This window comes from Columba livia, chromosome 16 (genome assembly GCF_036013475.1).
Source record: "Columba livia isolate bColLiv1 breed racing homer chromosome 16, bColLiv1.pat.W.v2, whole genome shotgun sequence".
NCBI classification, from domain to species: Eukaryota; Metazoa; Chordata; class Aves; order Columbiformes; family Columbidae; genus Columba; species Columba livia.
Window position 1 is genome coordinate 4,356,180 of NC_088617.1, and position 20,134 is coordinate 4,376,313.

General features: G+C 52.9%; 1 protein-coding gene across 6 annotated transcripts in view; it reads left to right on the forward strand.

The window, feature by feature from the left end:
• The window catches only part of PLCG1 (phospholipase C gamma 1), a 45,139-nt gene that overhangs the window by 19,334 nt on the left and 5,671 nt on the right, over positions 1 to 20,134 (forward strand). For 4 of the 6 annotated variants that reach the window (XR_010466547.1, XR_010466546.1, XM_065031899.1 and 1 more), the window contains exons 2-25: positions 790 to 942; positions 1,747 to 1,840; positions 2,459 to 2,506; positions 6,582 to 6,666; positions 7,739 to 7,822; positions 8,142 to 8,164; positions 8,985 to 9,057; positions 10,428 to 10,529; positions 11,568 to 11,686; positions 12,451 to 12,536; positions 12,865 to 12,985; positions 13,426 to 13,594; positions 14,048 to 14,170; positions 15,110 to 15,211; positions 15,438 to 15,625; positions 16,001 to 16,201; positions 16,607 to 16,726; positions 17,216 to 17,396; positions 17,726 to 17,803; positions 18,261 to 18,364; positions 18,603 to 18,699; positions 18,807 to 18,879; positions 19,407 to 19,564; positions 19,980 to 20,076. Coding sequence is in view for 4 of the 6 variants with exons in the window: in XM_065031899.1 (XP_064887971.1) it covers positions 790 to 942; positions 1,747 to 1,840; positions 2,459 to 2,506; positions 6,582 to 6,666; positions 7,739 to 7,822; positions 8,142 to 8,164; positions 8,985 to 9,057; positions 10,428 to 10,529; positions 11,568 to 11,686; positions 12,451 to 12,536; positions 12,865 to 12,985; positions 13,426 to 13,594; positions 14,048 to 14,170; positions 15,110 to 15,211; positions 15,438 to 15,625; positions 16,001 to 16,201; positions 16,607 to 16,726; positions 17,216 to 17,396; positions 17,726 to 17,803; positions 18,261 to 18,364; positions 18,603 to 18,699; positions 18,807 to 18,879; positions 19,407 to 19,564; positions 19,980 to 20,076 (2,679 nt within the window). In the remaining 2 variants the exon portion in view is untranslated. The remainder of the gene's footprint in view (positions 1 to 789; positions 943 to 1,746; positions 1,841 to 2,458; positions 2,507 to 6,581; positions 6,667 to 7,738; positions 7,823 to 8,141; positions 8,165 to 8,984; positions 9,058 to 10,427; positions 10,530 to 11,567; positions 11,687 to 12,450; positions 12,537 to 12,864; positions 12,986 to 13,425; positions 13,595 to 14,047; positions 14,171 to 15,109; positions 15,212 to 15,437; positions 15,626 to 16,000; positions 16,202 to 16,606; positions 16,727 to 17,215; positions 17,397 to 17,725; positions 17,804 to 18,260; positions 18,365 to 18,602; positions 18,700 to 18,806; positions 18,880 to 19,406; positions 19,565 to 19,979; positions 20,077 to 20,134) is intronic. The other 2 variants (XM_065031900.1, XM_065031902.1) reach the window with 1 other exon arrangement.

A 20,134-nucleotide genomic window follows, 5' to 3' on the forward strand; every position in this document is an offset into this window, starting at 1 on the left:
AGCGTGAGGTGTGAAGCTGAAGGGGGAAGGAGCTTCTAGCAGCAGTAGTGTTGCCCTCTGCTCGTCGTGCCTGAGGATCACTGTGGGCGAGACATCCGACCATTCTTGGGGGACACCGAGGTCAATAGGGGGGTGGTGGCTGTGGAGGCCTCCTAGGGACCCGGCAGGAAGGGGCTGTGCTTGCAGGCTTGTGTGCAAACACAACCACATGTGCATGGTGAGAGAGAGATGTGCAAGGGTAAGTGGTGAGATCTGTGCTGCTTTGGAAGGTTGAGGAGCGAGCTGGGGCTCTCGAAGGGCTTGTCTAAGGTGAGAGGTGAGGGCAGCATCTCTGAGAGGACTTGGGCACCTGTGGCTGTGCTGAGGACCGGCCTGGAGCTGCTGTGCTGGAGCTCTGCAGCTCGCCTCTTTGGCCCGTGCCATGAGCGGTGGCACGGCTGGAGCAGGAGGCTGCTGTGACGGCTCCGATATTGCCCAAATGCAGCAAGTCCTTCACAAGTCACCGTCCCCAGCACCTGCCCGCTATCCCCAGCTCTGCCGGGGCTGGGGCAGCCATCCCACCCTTGGTTTCCAGCCCAGCCAGGGAAACATGGTTCCTGGGGCTGAGCTTTTCAGAGCCCAGCTCCACGATGCTATAGGCATGCCTGGGTCTGCCATCATGTGATGGGTGGAAATCCAGCTCTTCAGGTGGCTAAAACTGCTTTTTCCATGCCCTTCCTTCTTATTCATCTTCATGGGAATGTCAAGCTATTCACTGAATTCCCCTTTCCTTTTCCCTTTCTCTCATAGTGGATATTCGTGAAATCAAAGAAATTCGTCCAGGAAAAAATTCACGTGACTTTGACCGGTACCAGGAGGATCCATGTTTCCGACTGGACCAGTCTCACTGCTTCGTTGTCCTCTATGGCACGGAATTCAGGCTCAAGACCCTCAGCTTGCAAGGTAAAGCACTCGTGACACTGGGGCTGTGCCAGGGCAGGGTTGGGCAGGTACCTCATCACCACAGGACCCAAACTTCTGTTGTATCCTTCCACAAGTGAACTGGAATGTATCCTTGGAGAGGTGCTTTTTTCACCCCCCCGAGGAGGTGTCTTTGGAAGAAGGTGACACTGGTTCCCTGAAGGGTACACATTCAACCCCTAGATAAGTCAGTTAATTCACCCAATAAACCAAAAAGTTGGGTGAATCGAAGCCCCTAGTTCAAATGTGTGCTTGAAATTATTTTATCTCAGCTTGGTGTGTTGGTGTTCAACAGCTGCATTGTGGTAACCGGCCGCATGCATGAAGTGGTAAAGTCTCACTCACTTCTGCTTTGCAAATCTGAGCAAGAAAACGCTGCCGATGGCAAACAGTAACTCAGGAAGCCATGGTACCTCTGAGGTGTTGGTCTCAGCCTTCCTCAACACCTTGTCTCTTGACTTGAGCTGGACTTGGAGAACCCAATCTGATGTTTTGATATTGAAAGAGGGGAGGTTTATGCCGTTGAGTCTCCTGTTTGGATGGAGAACAGGCTTGTGATCACCTGCTGCAGTTCAGCTGATGGATGATATCACCCTTGCATGACAGGCAGGGACAAAGGGACCAGCCAGCCACGTACATCCCGAGGGAGTGAGCAGGGACAGGAGACCAGAAGACAGATGAAGGAAGGAATAGGGATTTAAGATGCTGGGGGTAGCCTCAAGAGGTTTGGGTTGGTGACCATCTTCTCTGTCCCTTCCTCCCATTTCTCCTGTGCACTCTCCACAGCCACGTCCGAGGACGAGGTCAACATGTGGATCAAGGGGCTGAACTGGCTGGTGGCAGACACTCTAAGGGCTGCCACCCCCCTGCAGATTGAAAGGTGAGGAACTGCTCCTTGTTCTGCTCTTGTTTTCTTTTTTGTTTTTGTTTTTCCCTTTTCTGTCCTTTTTTGACAGCAAAAGGTGACCACAGTGCCAACATCTCTCATTCCCTCTGAGCTGCTCTGACCTGGTGCTCCTTTCTCTGCACTCAAGAGGTTCCATCCTGTTACCCCTCTGCACTGCATCATCTACGGCCAGAATCTGCTCTCACATGCGTGCAGGAAAAAGGAGCTTTACCATGAAACAGATGTTTTTATGTGGGCGCAGCCTGTGTTGTAGTATCATAGAATGATTTGGGTTGGCAGGGACCTTAAAGATCATCTAGTTCAACTCCCATCTGCAGCAATTTGGTGTAGAGACATGTAAAAGAGGATAGTTTTGGGTTTTGTCTTATCTGTGGGCTCATTTTCAGGCCGAGAGAGTTTTAAAGGGGGGTAAGTTGTCTGCATGAGCGTAGGGCAGGCTGCCTCGGGAAGGGGAGCAGAGCCAGTGGGAAGGAGGGCTGTGGGAGTGGATGGCATGTTATTGAGCATCTTCCAGAGACAGGAGCACACCAAACAGGCTTGTTGTCGAGGAGCTGGGGCTCAGCGTGTGCGTGTTTCTGCCTTTTTGTTCAGGTGGCTCCGGAAACAGTTCTACTCGCTGGATCGCAACCGTGAGGACAGGTAAGAGAGAAGACCCTCACTTGCACAGTTGTGCACATTCATAGAAGGGTTTGAGCTGGGAAGATTTACTTTTGACTTGAACCCTAGCTTTTTTTGTTGGGTTCTTTAAGTTTTTTATTTTCATTTCCAAGAAACCTTAATTTAAGTCCCAATACTGCCCCGGCTGATTTTCACTGAATTAAAAAAGCATTAAAAAATTGTCTTGTTTCCCTGCACTATTTCCCAGCTATTTAAACCCAGTAACACCTGGAGAGCCCATAGAGCACTGTGCAGATCTCTGGGCTCCAGAGCATCCACCGCTTGGTCCTTACTGATGCCATTGGTCTCACACTGCTACTGATTTCCACATTTCACGCTGAGCCCTGGGGTCCTTCCCACCTTTGCAGTAACCTCCTGCCAAGAAACTTGCCCCGTGAACCCTGCTGGGTGACCGCGGGCAGACAGGTTGGTCCTGGGGACTGGCAGGTGAGAATCACGGTTCTGTACTTGTCAGGAGAAGCGACCGGCTCCTCTCATCCCACTTTGCTCCCTGCTGCTGTGTCCTTCCCTGTAACAGCCAGGACAGACGCACGGCCCTGTTGTTGGGCAGCCGGGTGTTAAATTCAACCTGTTGGCATCTTGGAGCAGTGCGGGACTGTGTTGCTTTGGGAAAATCCTGCTGTGTTGGACATTTTTGCATTTGCAGTGATTTATATTGTGGCATGGTGAGAGCGCCATTGGGTGTATGGGGATTTTGCGGAGGAGGGATAAGTCCTTGCAGAGGCAGAAAGGGAATGAGAGGCGGCTTTAATCTGTTGCAGCTGCTCTGCATATGCCACACACCTTTCAAATCCAGGCTTGGGTTTTATACACAGTGTACTGGTTTTCAGTGGTGACCAGGCTTAATATTTCCTAATTCAGCAGTGGAGAGCACTGAGGCAGGTGCTGGGGTGGCTGCATGGGGGTTTTGGAGCATGAACGCAGGGGAAATGGAAAAAAAAGGTCTTTTTTCTCATCTGATTATACAGTAAAACTGATGAAATGGCATCCAGACAAGAGAGTTTGAACATATAGATCCGTCTGGCCGAGGCATGCTCAGCAGAGCTGAAAGCCAACCTTTTACGTCTCTCCTGTTGCTTTTCTTAATATCATCTTTCTGTTGGAGTTTAGAATTAAGCCAGCAAAATACAGTCAATTCCTTACCTGTCGGTCAAGGGAAGCGAGTTCAATGCAAACAGCTTAGTTGGAAGAGCTGCTGCTCCAGCCTGGGCGGCAAAAGGAGCAAAACACCAATGGAAAGCGAATGCAGAAAGACTTTTAGGTCTCCTCATTTTACAAGCATCCGTGTGTTTTCTGCAGAGTAGAGGTAGCTGTTATGAGACACGTACATCTCTTGGATTAAGTCTTTGCCTTTATGAGGTGTTTCAGCATTAACTTTGGTGTCGCTAGGCTCATTGCTTTTGCTTCCAAGCCTGGAAATGGGTTTGAAAAGGGAACAAGGAGTTGCGTTTTTTTTAAAAAAAACACACTTCTTTTGCAAACCATCCTTGGTCCTTTCCAGAACGGGCAGTTTTTTGGCAAGAAATCAATCCTGGTATTTGTGTACCCCATGCTCTCCCCATAGCCCAGCCCCCTGCACTGGAGCCCTTTCCTCTCTGCCTGCTCCTGGGTGCCTGTGCAAAGCGTCCAGCATGCCGGCAGATGTTGGGCTGTTTTCACTGGCTCCGGGGCCTTTGGGTATTTGTTTTTCCAAGGGAGGTTAGGTGGGAAGAGGAGGATAACAGGATGCTGTGTTTTTGGGTTTTTTTTTTTCTTCCTAACTGCTGCGGAGGAGACTGTTTCACCTCTGGCTGGGAGCAGAGTTACAGCACTGGAGGCCGGGTGGGGAAAATGTTTTCATTCCGTTGGAGAGGGCTGGATCTGTCCTTTGGCCTGTTTGTCATAAGACTTTAAAAGAACTTCCGTAGAAAAAATTAGTTTGTTTTTTGTTTTACTTTCTGGTCTCCGAAAAGTACCAAGCTGTTTATCCAAGGTCTCCAGCACTTTAATGTTACTAATAACACACAGTAAATAAAATCCTTCCATAACCGTTCCTGCTCTGGAAGCAGAGAGGGAAACGTTGGTCACAGCTTTTACAGTGTTGGCTCTCGCCTCCCCTGGTGCTGTCACATCACTGGGCTGTGCCACAGTCCAACACGTCCCTGTGGACCAGTCCAGCATCACCAGATGCCCCAGCCCCATCCCAGCCCCTGGTCCTGCTGCTCAGCCCCTCCAGCCCTTCCTCCAGGAGGTCCCCCATGGTCACAGCCTCATGGTGAGGGGGGATCGCTGCTGGGTGGCCCTGGGGGCTCTGGGCATCCCATCGGGGGTCCCACGAGAGCTGCTGCATGCTGTGGTCCTTGACACGTGAGAGCAACTCTCGTGAGCCACTGTGGTGTTCCTGGCCCCACCACATCACCCTGTTTCTCTGTAGCTGGGACTCCCCTGCCCCAGGTGTTGTTTGTGTTTGAGGAGGGGAAGGGCAGGTTTCCCTCCCCAAAACACTCACCCTGAGCCCTAAGGGTAAGTTCTGCTGGGGGAGGTGGAGGTGCAGGGGGGAGCCCCCAGAGCTGCCGCTCATGCTGAGAGCGGGTTGCTGGCTCTGTGGCTCATGCCGGGACGGAAGGGGAGGCTGGTGCCATTTGCTAGCTTTTTTTTTTTTCCTATTTTTTCCTGCCAGCGAGAGGCTGGACGCTGCCTGCACGGTCCGTGGGCACGAAGCGGGAGCCAGGCCAGGTCCTGCTCTGGCCGTGCGTGCGTCCCGGCCCCGGGCAGCTCTGAGCCCAGAAACAAGGGCTCCCTGTGTCCTGCCGGCCACAGCAGCCCCTGTCTCGCAGCGCCTGACACCAGCCACTTTCTCTCTCTCCTTGGGACTCCCTCCATCCCTCCTCCTTTCCCTGTCATTTGAGATCCCCCTGTTTCCAGGGGAAAGCATAAAAGAGACACGGTTCACTCATCGCATGTTGCTGCAGATGACAGCGTGACCTCTGCACAGACCATCTTCCCCGGCATGTCTATATCTGCACCCCATAGCTGTGAGCATCCCCAGGGTCAGACCTATCCTACGCTTTGCAGGATGGAGGAGCATCCTGCAGGGTCCTGGGCTCCCACTTGCTTGGCAGGGGGCAAAAGCAGCATGTGATTGCTGAGGCGGGCTCAGAGGACTTGCTTCTAAGGCAGGAGCTGCCAGAAAATGATTGCATGCAGACCTCTGGCTTCTTAAATCCCACAGATGGGGGACATCCACATTTTTCCTCGCTGCAGGGCTGTTGCTCCATGGGGATCAATGCCGGAGCAGACGCGGGTGTCTCAGGACTCTGTACTGCCTGTCCCTGCCTGCTCAGGTGCAGGGTCTCACTCGGGGTTGGCACCTCAGCCCTCCCCAGTCTGAGAACCAGCATGTTTGGTGCAAGGGGATCAGGGGGGCAGCCATGCTGGCCATCCCCTGCCAGCGGTTTGTGTGGCTATGGCTGGGGAGCACAGCTGGGCACAACGTGGCAGTGCTGTGCCTGTGGCTAGACACTGGAAATAGCTTTTTTCCTCTCTTTAGGATGAAATTAGCTGGGTCCAAACCACTCGCAAAGCTTGCCATCCTGCAGCTCCCTCAGCAGGCCAAGGAGTGGGCTTTGGAGGGATTTGGTCACACAGCATCCATGTAGGGGCACAGATACTTGAAAAATGCTTCTCTTCGACCATTCCCGTAAAGCAGGAGCACTGTATGGCTGTTGCAACGTTGGCTCAGGTGGGCTGAGGGTGCTGGACTGGCCTTGCAGCATTTGGAGCTTGCAGGAATGGTGTGTACAGGTCCCGCTGGGATACAAGTGCCTCTCTCTGCTCCCCATGTGCAGTATATACAGTGTTCATCAGAGTGGAAAAAACGTTCTCTTGCACCTTTGGTCCCAACTCCGTTGTTCCTAAAGGGATGAGCATCTGTTCTTGTGTGTCACAGCTGATGTCCCTTTGGGCATGGCCGCTCAGTGCACGTGGCGTCCCAGCCCTAGGGGGAGGCCCTTCCATCCCAGAGCTCCTGAACATGTTTCTCCTCTTTCTGAGCCAGGATCTCCACCAAGGATCTGAAGAACATGCTGTCTCAGGTCAACTACCGGGTCCCCAACATGAGGTTCCTGCGGGAGAGACTCACGGTGAGTGTGTGACCTCTTTCCTCTTTAGCGCTGGGGACCCTGTTACCTGTCTTTGAGCAAAACCCAGTGCTGTTGAACTCCCACAGTGTGTTTGCATATTGCAGAGGCTCCCAGCCTTTCCTGGGAGGGCCCCCACCCACGGTGGCGACTGAAGAGGTGCCAGCTCCCACTGGCTGCCACACCCTGGCCCGTTTGTGGCCAGCGCCCTCTCTTCGCCCCACCTTGCCTCCCCCGCTCCCCACATGGCTCCTGGCTTTGATTGAGAGCTTTGCCCTGGTGGGGTAGAGTGTAGGAGGAGGAGCAGCGAGGCCACATGCCAGGTCCTGCATCCCAAGTTCTGCATCCTGAGTCCTGTATCCCACTGCCAGCATCCCTGCAGACTCAGGAACAAAGGGGATGAGGTGTCACCCACAGCTCTTCTGTGGCCACTGAGTTGCATGGCAAGGTTACAGCTTTGAAGGATCTTAGTGTTTGGCTGGTGTGGTTGTTAAAGATTCACAAAAGCTTCAGTTTTCCTAAGAAAGGTCCTGCTGGTCCCACCAGCCTTCTGAAGGATCCAGCTCCTGCCCCACTTGCAGATGAGTAGTTTTGTGCATATCTGACAAGCAGGGAATACAGATCTGCAAAATCAACGATTGTGGCCTTGCTCAGGAGGGTCGTCTTGTGATGACCAGCCATTTCCACCAGCACCGAACTCCGAGGCCAAAGAGTGGCATATCCAAAGGAGAACACAGGCTTTGGGTCTTGCAGTTTCCAGACACTTCAGATATCTACTCTGTGCAAATGAAAAACTAAAATGATCCTTTTGTAACTATTCAAGTAGGTGACGTGATACCTTTATGCAGGTGAGCTTGGAGAATTGTGTAACTCGGTTTAGGATGTGCTGGTGTCCTGGGTAGCACAGGGTCCTGCTGGTCCTGGCACAGACGTGCAGAGGTGGGAGGCAAAGTCTGGCTAGGCTTTGGCCTCTTCCTCCTTTTCCCCTGGGAATCCTGGTGGGAGCAGATACTTCCCAGGCCATGCAGAGTTCCCTGTGGCCCCTATAAAACCTCTGGGTTTTTTTGTGTCACAGGATGTGGAGCAGAGGAATGGGGATATCACGTACGGGCAGTTTGCACAGCTCTACCGCAGCCTGATGTTCAGTGCCCAGAAAATGGTAAGAGCTGAATTCTCCAGGGCCGGGAAGCAGGGGGAGAGACTGTATTTATTACTGGGCATTCCCTCTTAATTGTCTTTTTAACCCTGCTGTCCTCAGCTAATAGCTCTTGTCTCCTACCTCAGGGCCGGGGAAGGCAGAGAGTAAAGAAGTTATTGCTACTGGGGATGGGGGAGGCGGGGGTGAGTTGTGGCTGTAAGGAAAGCCGAGCTGCACAGCGCTGGTTTGCCAACCCCATTACATTCTCGATCAATTTGTGCTTTCACATATGTTGTTGAGATTGAGTGCAAACCTGATGCTTATGCTTCTTCTTTTGCAGATGGATGTCCCGTTCCTAGAAAGGTGGATGATTCTCTGTATTTTCTGGGGAAAGGGCTGTTTTCTTTTACTCTGTAACAGGCTTTGGCGCCTGCAGCAGTATGTTGGGGAGGAGGAACGCTGTACACCTCTCGCCACTCCACTGCTTGCATTTTTGCACTCTAAATAAGCATCTCTGCTGTAGACACTCCAGCTCGGGTCAGTAAGGGGCTCGTCCTCCCAGACAGGAGAAAAGAGTGTTGGCAGGGACCTCAGCTGACCATCTGGTTCATCCCTCAGCCCAGGGCAGCCAGCACTACCCAGTCCTTTTTTTGTTAATGTTAGTCCCCAGCATGGCCCTTGGTTCTCCATTGCATCCATGGACAAGTCTTTTGAGTTAATAGGCTACAAATGGATCCCTCCTTTATTCCCTGCCCTGCCTTCAGGAGTCCATGTCCTCTGGATACCTGTAGCTCTGTCTGTCTACAGTCACCCCTTGACTGCCCTGCACCTATTTAGCTCCTTTCACTCTTGTACAAGCCAGACTCTCTAATTTTCTTTTTACAAATCAGTCCCTCTGATGATTTTTGCTGCCCTCCACCAGAATTTCACATTGTTGTGTCCATGGCAGTGAGAATCCTGGACTGCTCCTGGAGCAGCCCCTGGCTCTCAGGTGTGGGCGTATAATCTCAGCTGCTGTTTGTTTGCTGTCGTGCCCTCCCCAGCTCTCTCTGCTTGCACGGGGCACATCTCGCTTGCACATGCTGTGGTGCTTGCAGATGGCATCTCACATGATGCCGGTAACAGTTGGTCATGATGTGCTGCATAAGTGACCAAAGCTTCTCTCTCTCCCTTCTCTTTCCAGGTGTGGAGAAAGGTCTGAGCACTTCAGGGTGTCGCTGCTGGAGTTGCAGAAGTTCTTGCTGGAGTACCAGAGGGTAAGGTCAATGCTGGCCCAGGGGAGGGAGGACGGGGTAGGCAGCGGTATTGGTATGGATCTGGTATTCCAGGGGGTCTCCTTGCCGTGGAGCTGGGGTGATTTGGTGGTGTGGTGTTCTGCCTGGCACGGCCACAACCTGAGCTCACCTTTCCTGGAGCAGGAGGTGATGCAGGGAAAGTGCCGGTGAGGGTAAACCTCGCCTTGTCTGGCCACCCTGGCCAAAAAAGGGACCAGGAGCAGAAGATCTGAGAGGAGTGGAGGTGCCAGGGGGGAGGAACTGCTCAGTGGAGATTTACCCCCTCCCTGTGACCTTGGCTGGTTGTGGAGGATTGCAGCAGCCCAAGTGTCATAGAGTCATAGCATTATTTTGGTTGGAAAAGACTTCTAAAATCATTGAGTCCAACTGTTAACCCAACACTGCTACTAAACAATGTCCCTAAGAATCTCATCTACCCATCTTTTAAACCCCTTCAGGGATGGTGACTCCACCACTTCCCTGGGCAGCCTGTTCCAATGCCTGACAACCCTTTCTGGGAAGAAGTTTTTCCTAATATCCAATCTAAACCTCCCCTGGAGCAACTTGAGGCCATTTCTTCTTGTCCTATGTCTTGTTATGTGGAAGAAGAGACTGATCACCCCTCGCTACAACCTCCTTTTGGGTAGTCATGGTCCATCCCGTCTGCTTGGGAGGTCTCAGCTCCTGAGGAGCAGCTGATTGATTCGACTGCTGACCTTTCCATTTAAAAGTGATTTTAGGTCGTTCAGCAAGCACAGCATGCATGGTCGGACACACACGCAGATGCAAGCAGTGCATTTGCAGGCTGAACAGACCCTTTATTTTGACTCCTGCTGGGCTCCTGTCTCGTTACTGGTCCTCTCCAGGAGGACAGGGGTGGCTGGTGAAAACACAGCCATGAGAGCGTGGGGCCTCTGGCTTTGCACCGTCCCCCCCATCTCCCACTGCTGCCTCCCTGCCCGTGGTCTGCAGCAAGCGGAGGGTTAACCAGCGGAGAGATGGAGGAGCCGTTTGATGGCCTCATGTGAGACACCAAGGGAGAGAAGAAGCAAAAGGAAACCGAGTTGGCTTCTGGTGCCAAAGGAGGAGGGATGGCAGATGTGTGCAAAGAAGCTATTGGAGAGAAAAATGCGTGGCACTGAGAAAATGAAGGCCACTTAGAAACAGGGCAGATTTCTGCCGTTGCATCCTATCCGGCATTTGTGCTGACAGTTGAATACCTGGCAGAGATGGTCTTGCATTTAAAAACTGCCTCTTTAATAGTTAAAGCGTCTAGTTGGATGAGCCGCACGTGGTTTTGAATAACGCTTTCTGAGATGCTTTCTTTTTTATGTCTCTCTTGTGGTTTGCAGGAGCTCTGGGCTACAGATACCCTTCAGGTACAGGAATTCATGTTCAACTTTCTGAGGGACCCTTTGAGGGAGATTGATGAGCCTTATTTCTCCTTGGACGAAGTAAGACGCCTTGAATGCTAGAATATAGGGAGTGTATGGAGTGGGGTGTGGTGTCCCCGTGTCTCATGTGCTGTGTGTGACAGCTCTGCTGTCCCTGTCTGCACTGCGGGGTGGTGGTTTTGAAGGATCACAGCTCCTGTGAGCTGCCTTGCTGTGCGAGATAGACCTGGTGGGTCACTGTATTACACAAGAGCTGGTTGGCGAAGTGAGTGACTTCTGGGCCCTCTTCTTGCTCTCCATGTGTGCAGCTGGGAGTGCTCATCAGGCAGGTCATTGGAGGAGGAAAGGGGCTGCATTTGGGGCATGTAGGGGTCTTTAAAAAGCAAGAAGAGCTGGAAACAAATGAATAAAACCAGCTGGAGATGACTGTGTCACTGGCACTCTGGACCAGCGCAAAGGTCCCTTGACCCACATGGCCTTAAGTGAGCTGTTGCTGGCTGCATGTACTGCAAAATAAAATGCAGAGCAATTAATTTGTCTCCAGGTGGGCAGACAGACATTTCACACAGCTCAGGGGATAGGTGGCAATGCCTGATCACAGAATCCCAGAATGTCAGGGCTTGGAAGGGACCTCGAAAGCTCATCCAGTGCAACCCCCCCGCAGGAGCAGGCACACCCAGATGAGGTTACACAGGAAGGTGTCCAGGTGGGTTTGAATGTCTACAGAGAAGGAGACTCCACACCCCCCTGGGCAGCCTGGGCCAGGCTCTGCCACCCTCACCATGAAGAAATTTCTTCTCCAATTTAAGTGGAACCTCCTGTGTTCCAGTTTGAACCCATTGCCCCTTGTCCTGTCATTGGTTGTCACTGAGAAGAGCCTGGCTCCATCCTTCTGACACTCACCCTTTACTGATGCTGTGGTTACTCGAGCACTCTGGGTCAGTAGCGTGTGTGCTGCCTTGGTTGCCTCTGGTCAGCCTGTGCTGAGCTTAGAAAATGACAACCTGCTCTGTAGCTGCTGGCACAGAGGGTGAGATGTGTGTGAAGCTAAACTGGCTCCTCCGCAACATTAACACGCTTCTGTTTCTTCCTGAGCAGTTTCTCACCTTCCTGTTTTCCAAAGAGAATAGTATCTGGAACTCGCAGCTGGACACAGTGTGTCTGGAGAACATGAACAACCCCCTCTCCCATTACTGGATCTCCTCCTCACACAACACGTAAGGACGAGGGGGCGGCTCCTCTCTCCACCCAGCCCAGCGACCTGTTTCCCTGTGCCAGGGTGGGACTCTCCTGATTTTGCCTGATCCCAGTGATGAAGTCAGCACATCAGAAACCATTTTCTTGATGCCCCAGTCCTCCCTCCATCATTTAACCATCAGGGTTTTGCTCAGGCGTTGCCAGTAGACACATCTGCACAAACTCTGTTTTCGGGTCTCACACTGTCACTCTGGCCATTTCTTACCATTAGCAACCTCATCTTCCATGCAGGACAGATGTGATAAAAACCTGGCAGGCTGAAATTGGCTGTTTGCCTTCTCTGCTGCTAGAAGAATATTGCAGGACCTGCATTCTTTGCAGACAGGCTCTGTGCTCCCTGTTCATGGGATGCAGTGGCATCACATTAACTCAAATTTAAAAGACCAAGAGCCTGGAGGGTAACAGCGAGCTCTTGTCTACCTGTGAGAGCTGGTCTGACCCTGCTCTTGGTCTGCTTCTGGTGGGTGCAGGGTGGACACCAACTCTGAAATGGCTCTTTGAGGCTTATCTCAAGAGCCACCAGCACGGCTGGACCTCCGAGTGGTGCTTGCAGCCCCCTGCAGCAGGGGCAGAGCTGAACCCCTGCCCTGGGAGACGTGGCACATCTGGAGAAAAGTCATTCTCATCGTTCCTTACATCGCAGAGGCAGATCTGCGATGCCCCAGCAGACATCTCTGCCCACGATGAGCATGTTGCTTTGCTGATGTCTTCTCTCCTGTGCTAGATACCTGACGGGGGATCAGTTCTCAAGCGAGTCCTCGCTGGAGGCGTACGCCCGCTGCTTGCGCATGGGATGCCGCTGCATCGAACGTGAGTACCCGGAGCCAGCACTTCTGTGTCCGCTGTGATAGCTTGCGGTGGTGAGGGAAGGCTTGGCATGGAAGGCAGGGCTGGAGGTCAATGTGCCAGTGGCAGCGTTGTCACTGTGATGTGCTGAAAGGGCTGAGATTGTTTGCTTTGTGGGACTGGGTGGTACGTGCCTGAGCTTTTGGTCCCCCAGAGAGATGCGGACTATCACCTCGCTTCTTTATTACCATCCAGCACAGTTCCCAGCAGCACTTAGTTCTGTCCATCTCGTGGCCATGTCCTGTCTATATTCCAGCCTTTGGGCTCAGTTTCCCCCATGGGTCTCTTTCAGTGGATTGCTGGGATGGTCCCGATGGCATGCCGGTCATCTACCATGGACACACCTTAACCACCAAGATCAAGTTCTCTGATGTCTTGGTCACCATCAAGGAGCATGCCTTTGTCACCTCTGAGTGAGTACAGCCGGGCCCTGGACCTCAGCTGGCAGAGCTGACAGGAAGGCAAAGAGAGGGTAGAGCCAAGACTGTAGAAAAGTGAATCCCACCTTTATCCAGAGCTCCAGCACAAGACCATACACATGGGATTTGGTGGGAAAAAAGCATGTCCTTGTGTCTCCCAGCCAAAGAGGGGTTTCTCCCAGAAAATGTTGTGGTAGGGAGGGTTTTGGGTAAACCCCAGGAGTTTTCCAGTCCTCCTCCATGCTGTGCACTGCCAGCAGCCATGAGGACACCTCATTCTAGGATGGTTACACTGAATGCTCAAGACAGCACAGATGTTGTTGATGCAAACTGCTCTTTGAGGGCGCAGAGGTCAGGTTTTGAAACAGAGCTCAGAAGGCGTTGGTTCCATCCAGACAAGTTGCTGGTTCTGACAGCTCTTTTCCTCCTCCCAGTTTCCCCGTCATTCTCTCCATTGAGGACCACTGCAGCATTGCTCAGCAGAGGAACATGGCGCAGAATTTCAAGAAGGTCTTTGGGGACATGCTCTTGACCAAACCAGTAGATATTTCTGCTGATGGCCTTCCCTCTCCAAACCAGCTCAGGAGGAAGATTCTCATCAAGGTGAACTTGCTTCCCCAGCAAGACTCCTAACTGGGGAGAATGGGGGCAGATGGGGTGAGGGTGTGGGACCAAGGGCAGCTGCTCACTTCTGGAAGGGGATGGTTGGCAGAGCAGGGTTGGAAGTGGAGACTTGATGCTAAAAACAATTGGAGACAAAGAACTCTCTTGCTTCAGAGGAGCTGCTGGGAAACAAGCTCAGCAGCTGAGTGCTGCCTGTCTTGAGACCTTGGGGGATGCTGGTATTTCTGCAGCAGGAATCACCTCTAGCAAGAAAGGGTGGGACTTCAGTGCCATTTGATGACCTCTGTGGCATGGTTTTTACCTTGCTTCTTTTAGTCTGGAGGAACCCACTGCAACAGACCTGAAGTTTTAGGGTTGTTTGCCAGGGAATCCATGCTGCTTTTTGGGTGCCTGCTCCCCTCAAGGTGCCTGACCCGTTCTCTTGTCCCACAGCACAAGAAGCTGGCCGAGGGCAGCGCTTACGAGGAGTTACCCACCTCCGTGATGTATTCAGAGAATGACATCAGCAACTCCATCAAGAACGGGATCCTCTACTTGGAAGACCCCATCAATCACGTACGTCTCTCTCTGCTGCTGTCACCCTGTCCCCACTCTGTGGGCTCCATAAATGATGTGGTAACTTCGTAAGGCACTGTGTGGTGGTAAAGGAAGGGCTGTGGTGCAAATGATCTAAGAGGCCATTGGTTTATCCAGTTTCTTAGGAGTCTTTGAAGGCTGGGGGAGTTTTTATGCTGGCTCGCTCCTGTGCTTTTCCCTAGGCATCTCCTCTTGGCCCTTGCTAGAGGCAAAGGCTGAGCTAGAGGGAGCTCTGAGCTGAGGCACTGCAGCTCTTGTGTAATCCGTAGAGCCTGTTATCCATTGCTGCAGTAAGTTCCAGGGATGACCTGCATTTCTAGACCTGCCCGCCTCCTACCAAGTGCCTACACACTTCACACACCTAAATGAACATTCTGCTTTTTAAAGCACCAAGCTTTCATTCTAGTGTGTGCATTTATATATACACAGTCCACTTCTTCAGCTGCTTTGCTTTGCTAAGGATTTGTCAAGCAAAGTCACATGCAAATGAAATAGGTTTTTGGAAAATAGGGAAGTGCAATGGTAAAGCTGCATAACCCTCTCTGATATCCTCATCTCTGAGACCTGGCATGTTGAATCCATGCAGAGTGTTTTCTTTAAGCATTGATTTGCTCTTTGTGTGGTCGTCTCTGTTTAATACATACTGGGGTGTTTGCAGTGTGATCTGCAGTCACTGTGTGTGTAAGACCTACCACATGCTGGTTTTTTGCTACTGATAAGTCCATACTTTGGATCTGGAGGATGTCTTGGAAGCTCCGTTGACTCCATTGAAATCAGTGTTGTTGGTGACTGTCCTTTGCAAACCTGACCACTCCTCCCTGCTTGCACTGATCAGGAAAGGATGAACCCATGGATGGGTGGTGAGGAGTGTGGTGCTTCCCCAGGGGGTCTCTTTGCCCAGAATTTGTTTCCTTGCAGGAGTGGAACCCGCATTACTTTGTCCTGACAAGCAGCAAGATCTATTACTCTGGGGAGACAACCAGTGACCAAGGAAATGAGGATGAAGAAGAGCAAAAAGAGGTGAGGGCTTCATTGTGAGTTGTTCCCCTAGAGAAGAGCCTTGACTGCCTAAGGGGCTCAGCATCTCCACTGCCAGCTGTCTTCAGGGCAAGATCCTGTGGTGGGAAGGGTGGGAGCTGCTTCACAAACTCCTTAGTCCTGGTTGGAAGACCCCTGAGCAGAACAGACTCCAGCACCACAAGCCTGCCCTCGGTAACCCAAGGGTGTTGGGTTTTCCCCCTGCCAGGTGAGCAACAGCACGGAGCTTCACTCCACGGAGAAGTGGTTTCACGGGAAGCTGGGAGCAGGACGCGATGGGCGGCACATTGCAGAGCGGCTACTGACAGAGTACTGCATTGAGACGGGGGCCCCCGATGGCTCCTTCCTCGTCAGGGAGAGCGAGACCTTCGTTGGGGACTACACCCTCTCCTTCTGGTGAGGTCCACGTGCGCCAGCTCGCTGGTGCTCCTGGGGTAGCCTCCATATTGACACCATTTTCAGTGGTGGGGTCCCATTCCCTGGTGATCCACAAGCAGGTTTCTCCCCGTTTTTATGCCCCAACATCTTGTCAACTTACTGTCATGATGCAGAAGGGTCAAGTCCTTTGGGACCCATGTGTGATGGGTGTCCTGTGGGGCAGGAATACCATGTCCAGGCTGGAGCTGTGCCTGAGGCAGGTGCAAAATCACAGAATAGAATCATAGAATCATTTTGGTTGGGAAAGACCTTTAAGATCACTGAGTCCAACTGTTAACCTAACACTGCCAGTCTCCATGGATGACCTTGGTTTACCCCGTTCCTCTTCTGCAGGCGCAACGGGAAGGTGCAGCACTGCCGGATCCACTCGCGGCAGGATGCCGGCAGCCCCAAGTTCTTCCTGACAGACAACCTGGTGTTTGACAGCCTCTACGACCTCATCACCCACTACCAGGAGGTACCGCTGAGGTGCAACGAGTTTGAGATGAGGCTGACAGAGCCGGTGCCACAAACCAATGCTCATGAGAGCAAAGAGTGAGTGCGTGTTTGGGGAGGGTGGGTCATGTCCGCTGCGCAGCTGGGACCCCATGGGAACCCCTCCCAGGTCTTTCTGCAGTCTTTGCTTCTCCTCTCTGGTCCCCCCTTGCTCCCTGTGGGACTCAGTGTTGTTGTTGATGGAGGCAATTGTCTTGGAAGCTCAGTGCAAAGAAAAGAGGTTTGATTTGAAGCTCAGTGCAAAGCAAGGAGGTTTGGTTGGGATGCCGTCACCCATGCTGCACATCAGCAAACGGCTCTGTTCTTGCCTGCCACGCAGAAAGGAGAAGACAGCCCTGTTGTAGCATTACATATGTGATGTTCTATGCTCCCTGCCCTCCTTTTGTGGGCTCGAGGGGAAACCGTGTGGCACGGCAGAGATGTTTGATGTGTTTTTCCCAAAAGGTGGTACCACGCCAACCTCACCCGGGCCCAAGCCGAGCACATGCTGATGCGGGTGCCACGTGACGGAGCCTTCCTGGTGCGCAAGAGGAGCGAGCCCAGCTCTTACGCCATCTCCTTCAGGTGCGTCCCTGGAGATGGGGGATGGGATGGGATGGGATGGGATGGGATGGGATGGGATGGGATGGGATGGGATGGGATGGGACGGGACGGGATGGGAGGGGATGGGAGGAGATGGGAGGAGATGGGATCCTGTGGTGCATGAGAGCTCAGGAGAGGAGCTGGGAGCTTGACGTGAGCCCTCCCAGAGCTCTTCTTGCTCCTGGGTGGCCCTGGATAAACTTTAGAGTCCCTTGAGTGCCTGTAGGACCCTGCTTCAAAAGTTACCTTAATAATTTGTAATAATTTAATGATTTGATTTAATAATTTATAAAATTTAATAATTTATAATAATTCATACTTATAAAATTATCCTATCTCACATCTCCTGATGGGAGATGGCTGTGCTCTGCAGCCAGCCCAAGTGAACGTTTTCCTTGGGTGTCTTTGTTTTGGCAAAGACCTTCTCTTGCCAGGTGCCAAGTGGCTTCTCTCTGTCTTTCCACCTGCCAGGGCGGAAGGGAAGATCAAACACTGCCGGGTGCAGCAGGAGGGCCAGACCGTGCTGCTTGGCAACTCTGAGTTTGAGAGCCTGGTGGACTTGATCAGCTACTATGAGAAGCACCCACTGTACCGCAAGATGAAGCTGAGGTACCCCATCAACGAGGAGACGCTGGAGAAGATCGGGACAGCGGTGAGTGTGGGGCTGTTGGAAGAGCTAAGCCAAAGGGTGATGGACAGGTCCATTTTGAGCTAGTGCCTTGGAGTGGTGTTGTGTGACCCATCTCTGTGCTTCACAGTCCACATTTCTTGGGGCTTCCCGTCCTGTTTGAAACACTTTTTGGCTCGAGTGAGATTTATTGCTGTCCTTCTGACACAGGTCAGCAGGGGGTGTGGGATTGGGCATCTGTTTGCTGTTTGCAGAATCATCTTTGGTCATGTGCTTTCCCTGGAGTGTTCTCCCTACCTCCTCCAAGGCAGGGGAGCTGTTCTCCTGTCACCACAGGCCCTTTGCTTCCACAGGAGCCGGACTACGGAGCCCTTTACGAGGGACGTCATCCCGGGTTCTACGTGGAAGCCAACCCCATGCCTACCTTCAAGGTACATTCTTACTGCTTGGCATGAAATGACCTGCAGGGCCTGAGGGTTTAGCAAGTGTCTCTTTATTTTCCAGGAACTGTGTTATTTTCCACACTCATTTCTAGACCATGCAGGGAGGGAGACACGCTCTAGGCTGAGCCTGCAGGTTCCCAGGCTGGGCTGCCTCTTGTTCTGAACTCTCCAAACTAAACCCATCAGTAGCTCAGGCCCAAAGGAAAGTGCCCGTGTGGGACATACTTGTGACCTCTGAGTTGGCATAAATAGGGACCTTGATTTGTCCTGCAAAGGTCACTAATGTCTGGCAGCCTCTGGCAGCAGGTTGGATCCTGCCTGCACATGACGTGCCTCACAGCCTCCAAGCAAGCACATCTGTAGCGGGAGGTGACCTCTCATCCCATGGCTCGTTGTCTGTGTGTCCATCCGCTGCCCAGCCTCATGGGACCCCTCCTCATTGCAGTGCGCAGTCAAAGCCTTGTTTGACTACAAGGCGCAGCGGGAGGACGAGCTCACCTTCACCAAAAATGCCATCATCCAGAATGTGGAGAAGCAGGAAGGCGGCTGGTGAGTTGATCCTGAGCCTCCTTTTGCCTTTGGGGACACAGTCAAACCTTGGGGTCACCATCCATACAGTGGTGTGTCCCCTCTAGGCTTGGGTCCGTTTGGGGATTGCGCACAAGCTGCAGAGCCTCACAAACCCTAAAAGCAGATGATGGGGGAGCTGCCTGTCCCCCGTGGCGCCAGTCAGAATGCTCTGGGGTGCCACAGTGGGTGCTGACACTGCCCCTTCCCTCTCTTCCAGGTGGAGAGGAGATTATGGTGGCAAGAAGCAGCTGTGGTTCCCTTCCAACTACGTAGAGGAGATTACGAGTCCCGGCAGCCTGGAGCCGGAGCAGGAGGTGAGCTTGTGTCTGAGCGGGGCAGGGAGGGCTGGTGGGGAGGAAAGCGTGTGTGCAGCCCTGCGTGCTCACCGCCCAGCACCATCCTGCCTGTGCTTCATCCCCAGCAGCAGCTGGATGAGAACAGCCCCCTGGGAGACCTTCTTGGTGGTGTCCTGGATGTGCCCTCCTGCCAGATTGGTGAGTGCCAGGGATGGATGGAGGAGAGGGAGGTGTTACAGCTCTGTTGCATGATGTTTGCATATCTTTTCTGTAAGGATTTGTCCTCCCTTGCATACATGTGGTCCAGCCTCCCCTCCAGGCTGCTGCAGGCTCTGGGCCTCCTGGTCACTAGCCAAGCTGGGTCTGGTCTGCAGCTCTCTGCTGCCCCTCTGCTCCCCACACCCCACAGGACATTGTGCTCCCGGTGGCTCTTCCCACCTGGGCACTTCAGGGTACACAGTGAGGAAGATGCAGGAATGGGAGGAAGAGGGCATACAAAGGCCCCATAAGTCGTCTTAGCTCCCTCAGGATACACTCAGTGTTCTCACCTATCGCTTCCTGGGCTCCATCTGTTGCCTCCAATGACCAGAAATGGGAGCTGCTTTTCTCAGGGCAGCCATGAGGCTCCCTTAGTGTCTCTTCCCTCCCTTCCTCCGTCTGCGGTGTGAAGGACTTGGCTCAGCATCCCGGTGTGACCTTACCCTCTACTCCCTGTCCCCATGCAGCCATCCGCCCTGAGGGAAAGAACAACCGCCTCTTCGTCTTCTCCATTAGCATGGCCTCGGTGTCGCGCTTGTCCCTCGATGTGGCAGCCGATACACACGAGGACTTGCTGGACTGGGTGAAGAAGATCCGGGAGGCAGCCCAGACAGCTGATGCACGGGTGAGTCTGGCGAGCCCTTGGCACAAGACACATCTCCTTGCCAAGTCCTGGATTTCCCAGGAGCTGAGGAGAGGTGGAGACTGGTGGGGGGGTGGTGAGATGGCAGCCTGCAATGATTGGCAGAGAAGTTAAGAGATTATAAAGGCAGAGTCGTCTTTGACTCTGATCATCCTGAGGGTCTCTTCCAATAGAAGTGATTCTATGCCCTGTGCTGGTACTGGTGCCATTCCTGCTCCAAGCAGGAGGCAGGACCTGCCAAAGGCCCTTTCCGTGGTGCTTCTGTGGTGACCCCCATGCAGACCCAGCAGACCTGCTGGTGGTTCCCACTCTGCCGTTGACTGCAGCTGGTGAGCTGTGTTATCCAACACCACTGCTCCTGGGTGGACCTGACTCCTTTCTCTCTCCCTCTTGGTAGCTCTCTGAAGGGAAGATGATGGAGAGGAGGAAGAAGATTGCCCTGGAGCTTTCGGAGCTGGTGGTCTATTGCCGCCCTGTGCCCTTCGATGAAGAGAGTGAGCATCTGCTGGTCTGGTAGCCCCTGCAGGCAGCCATCGTGGCATTACAGACCCC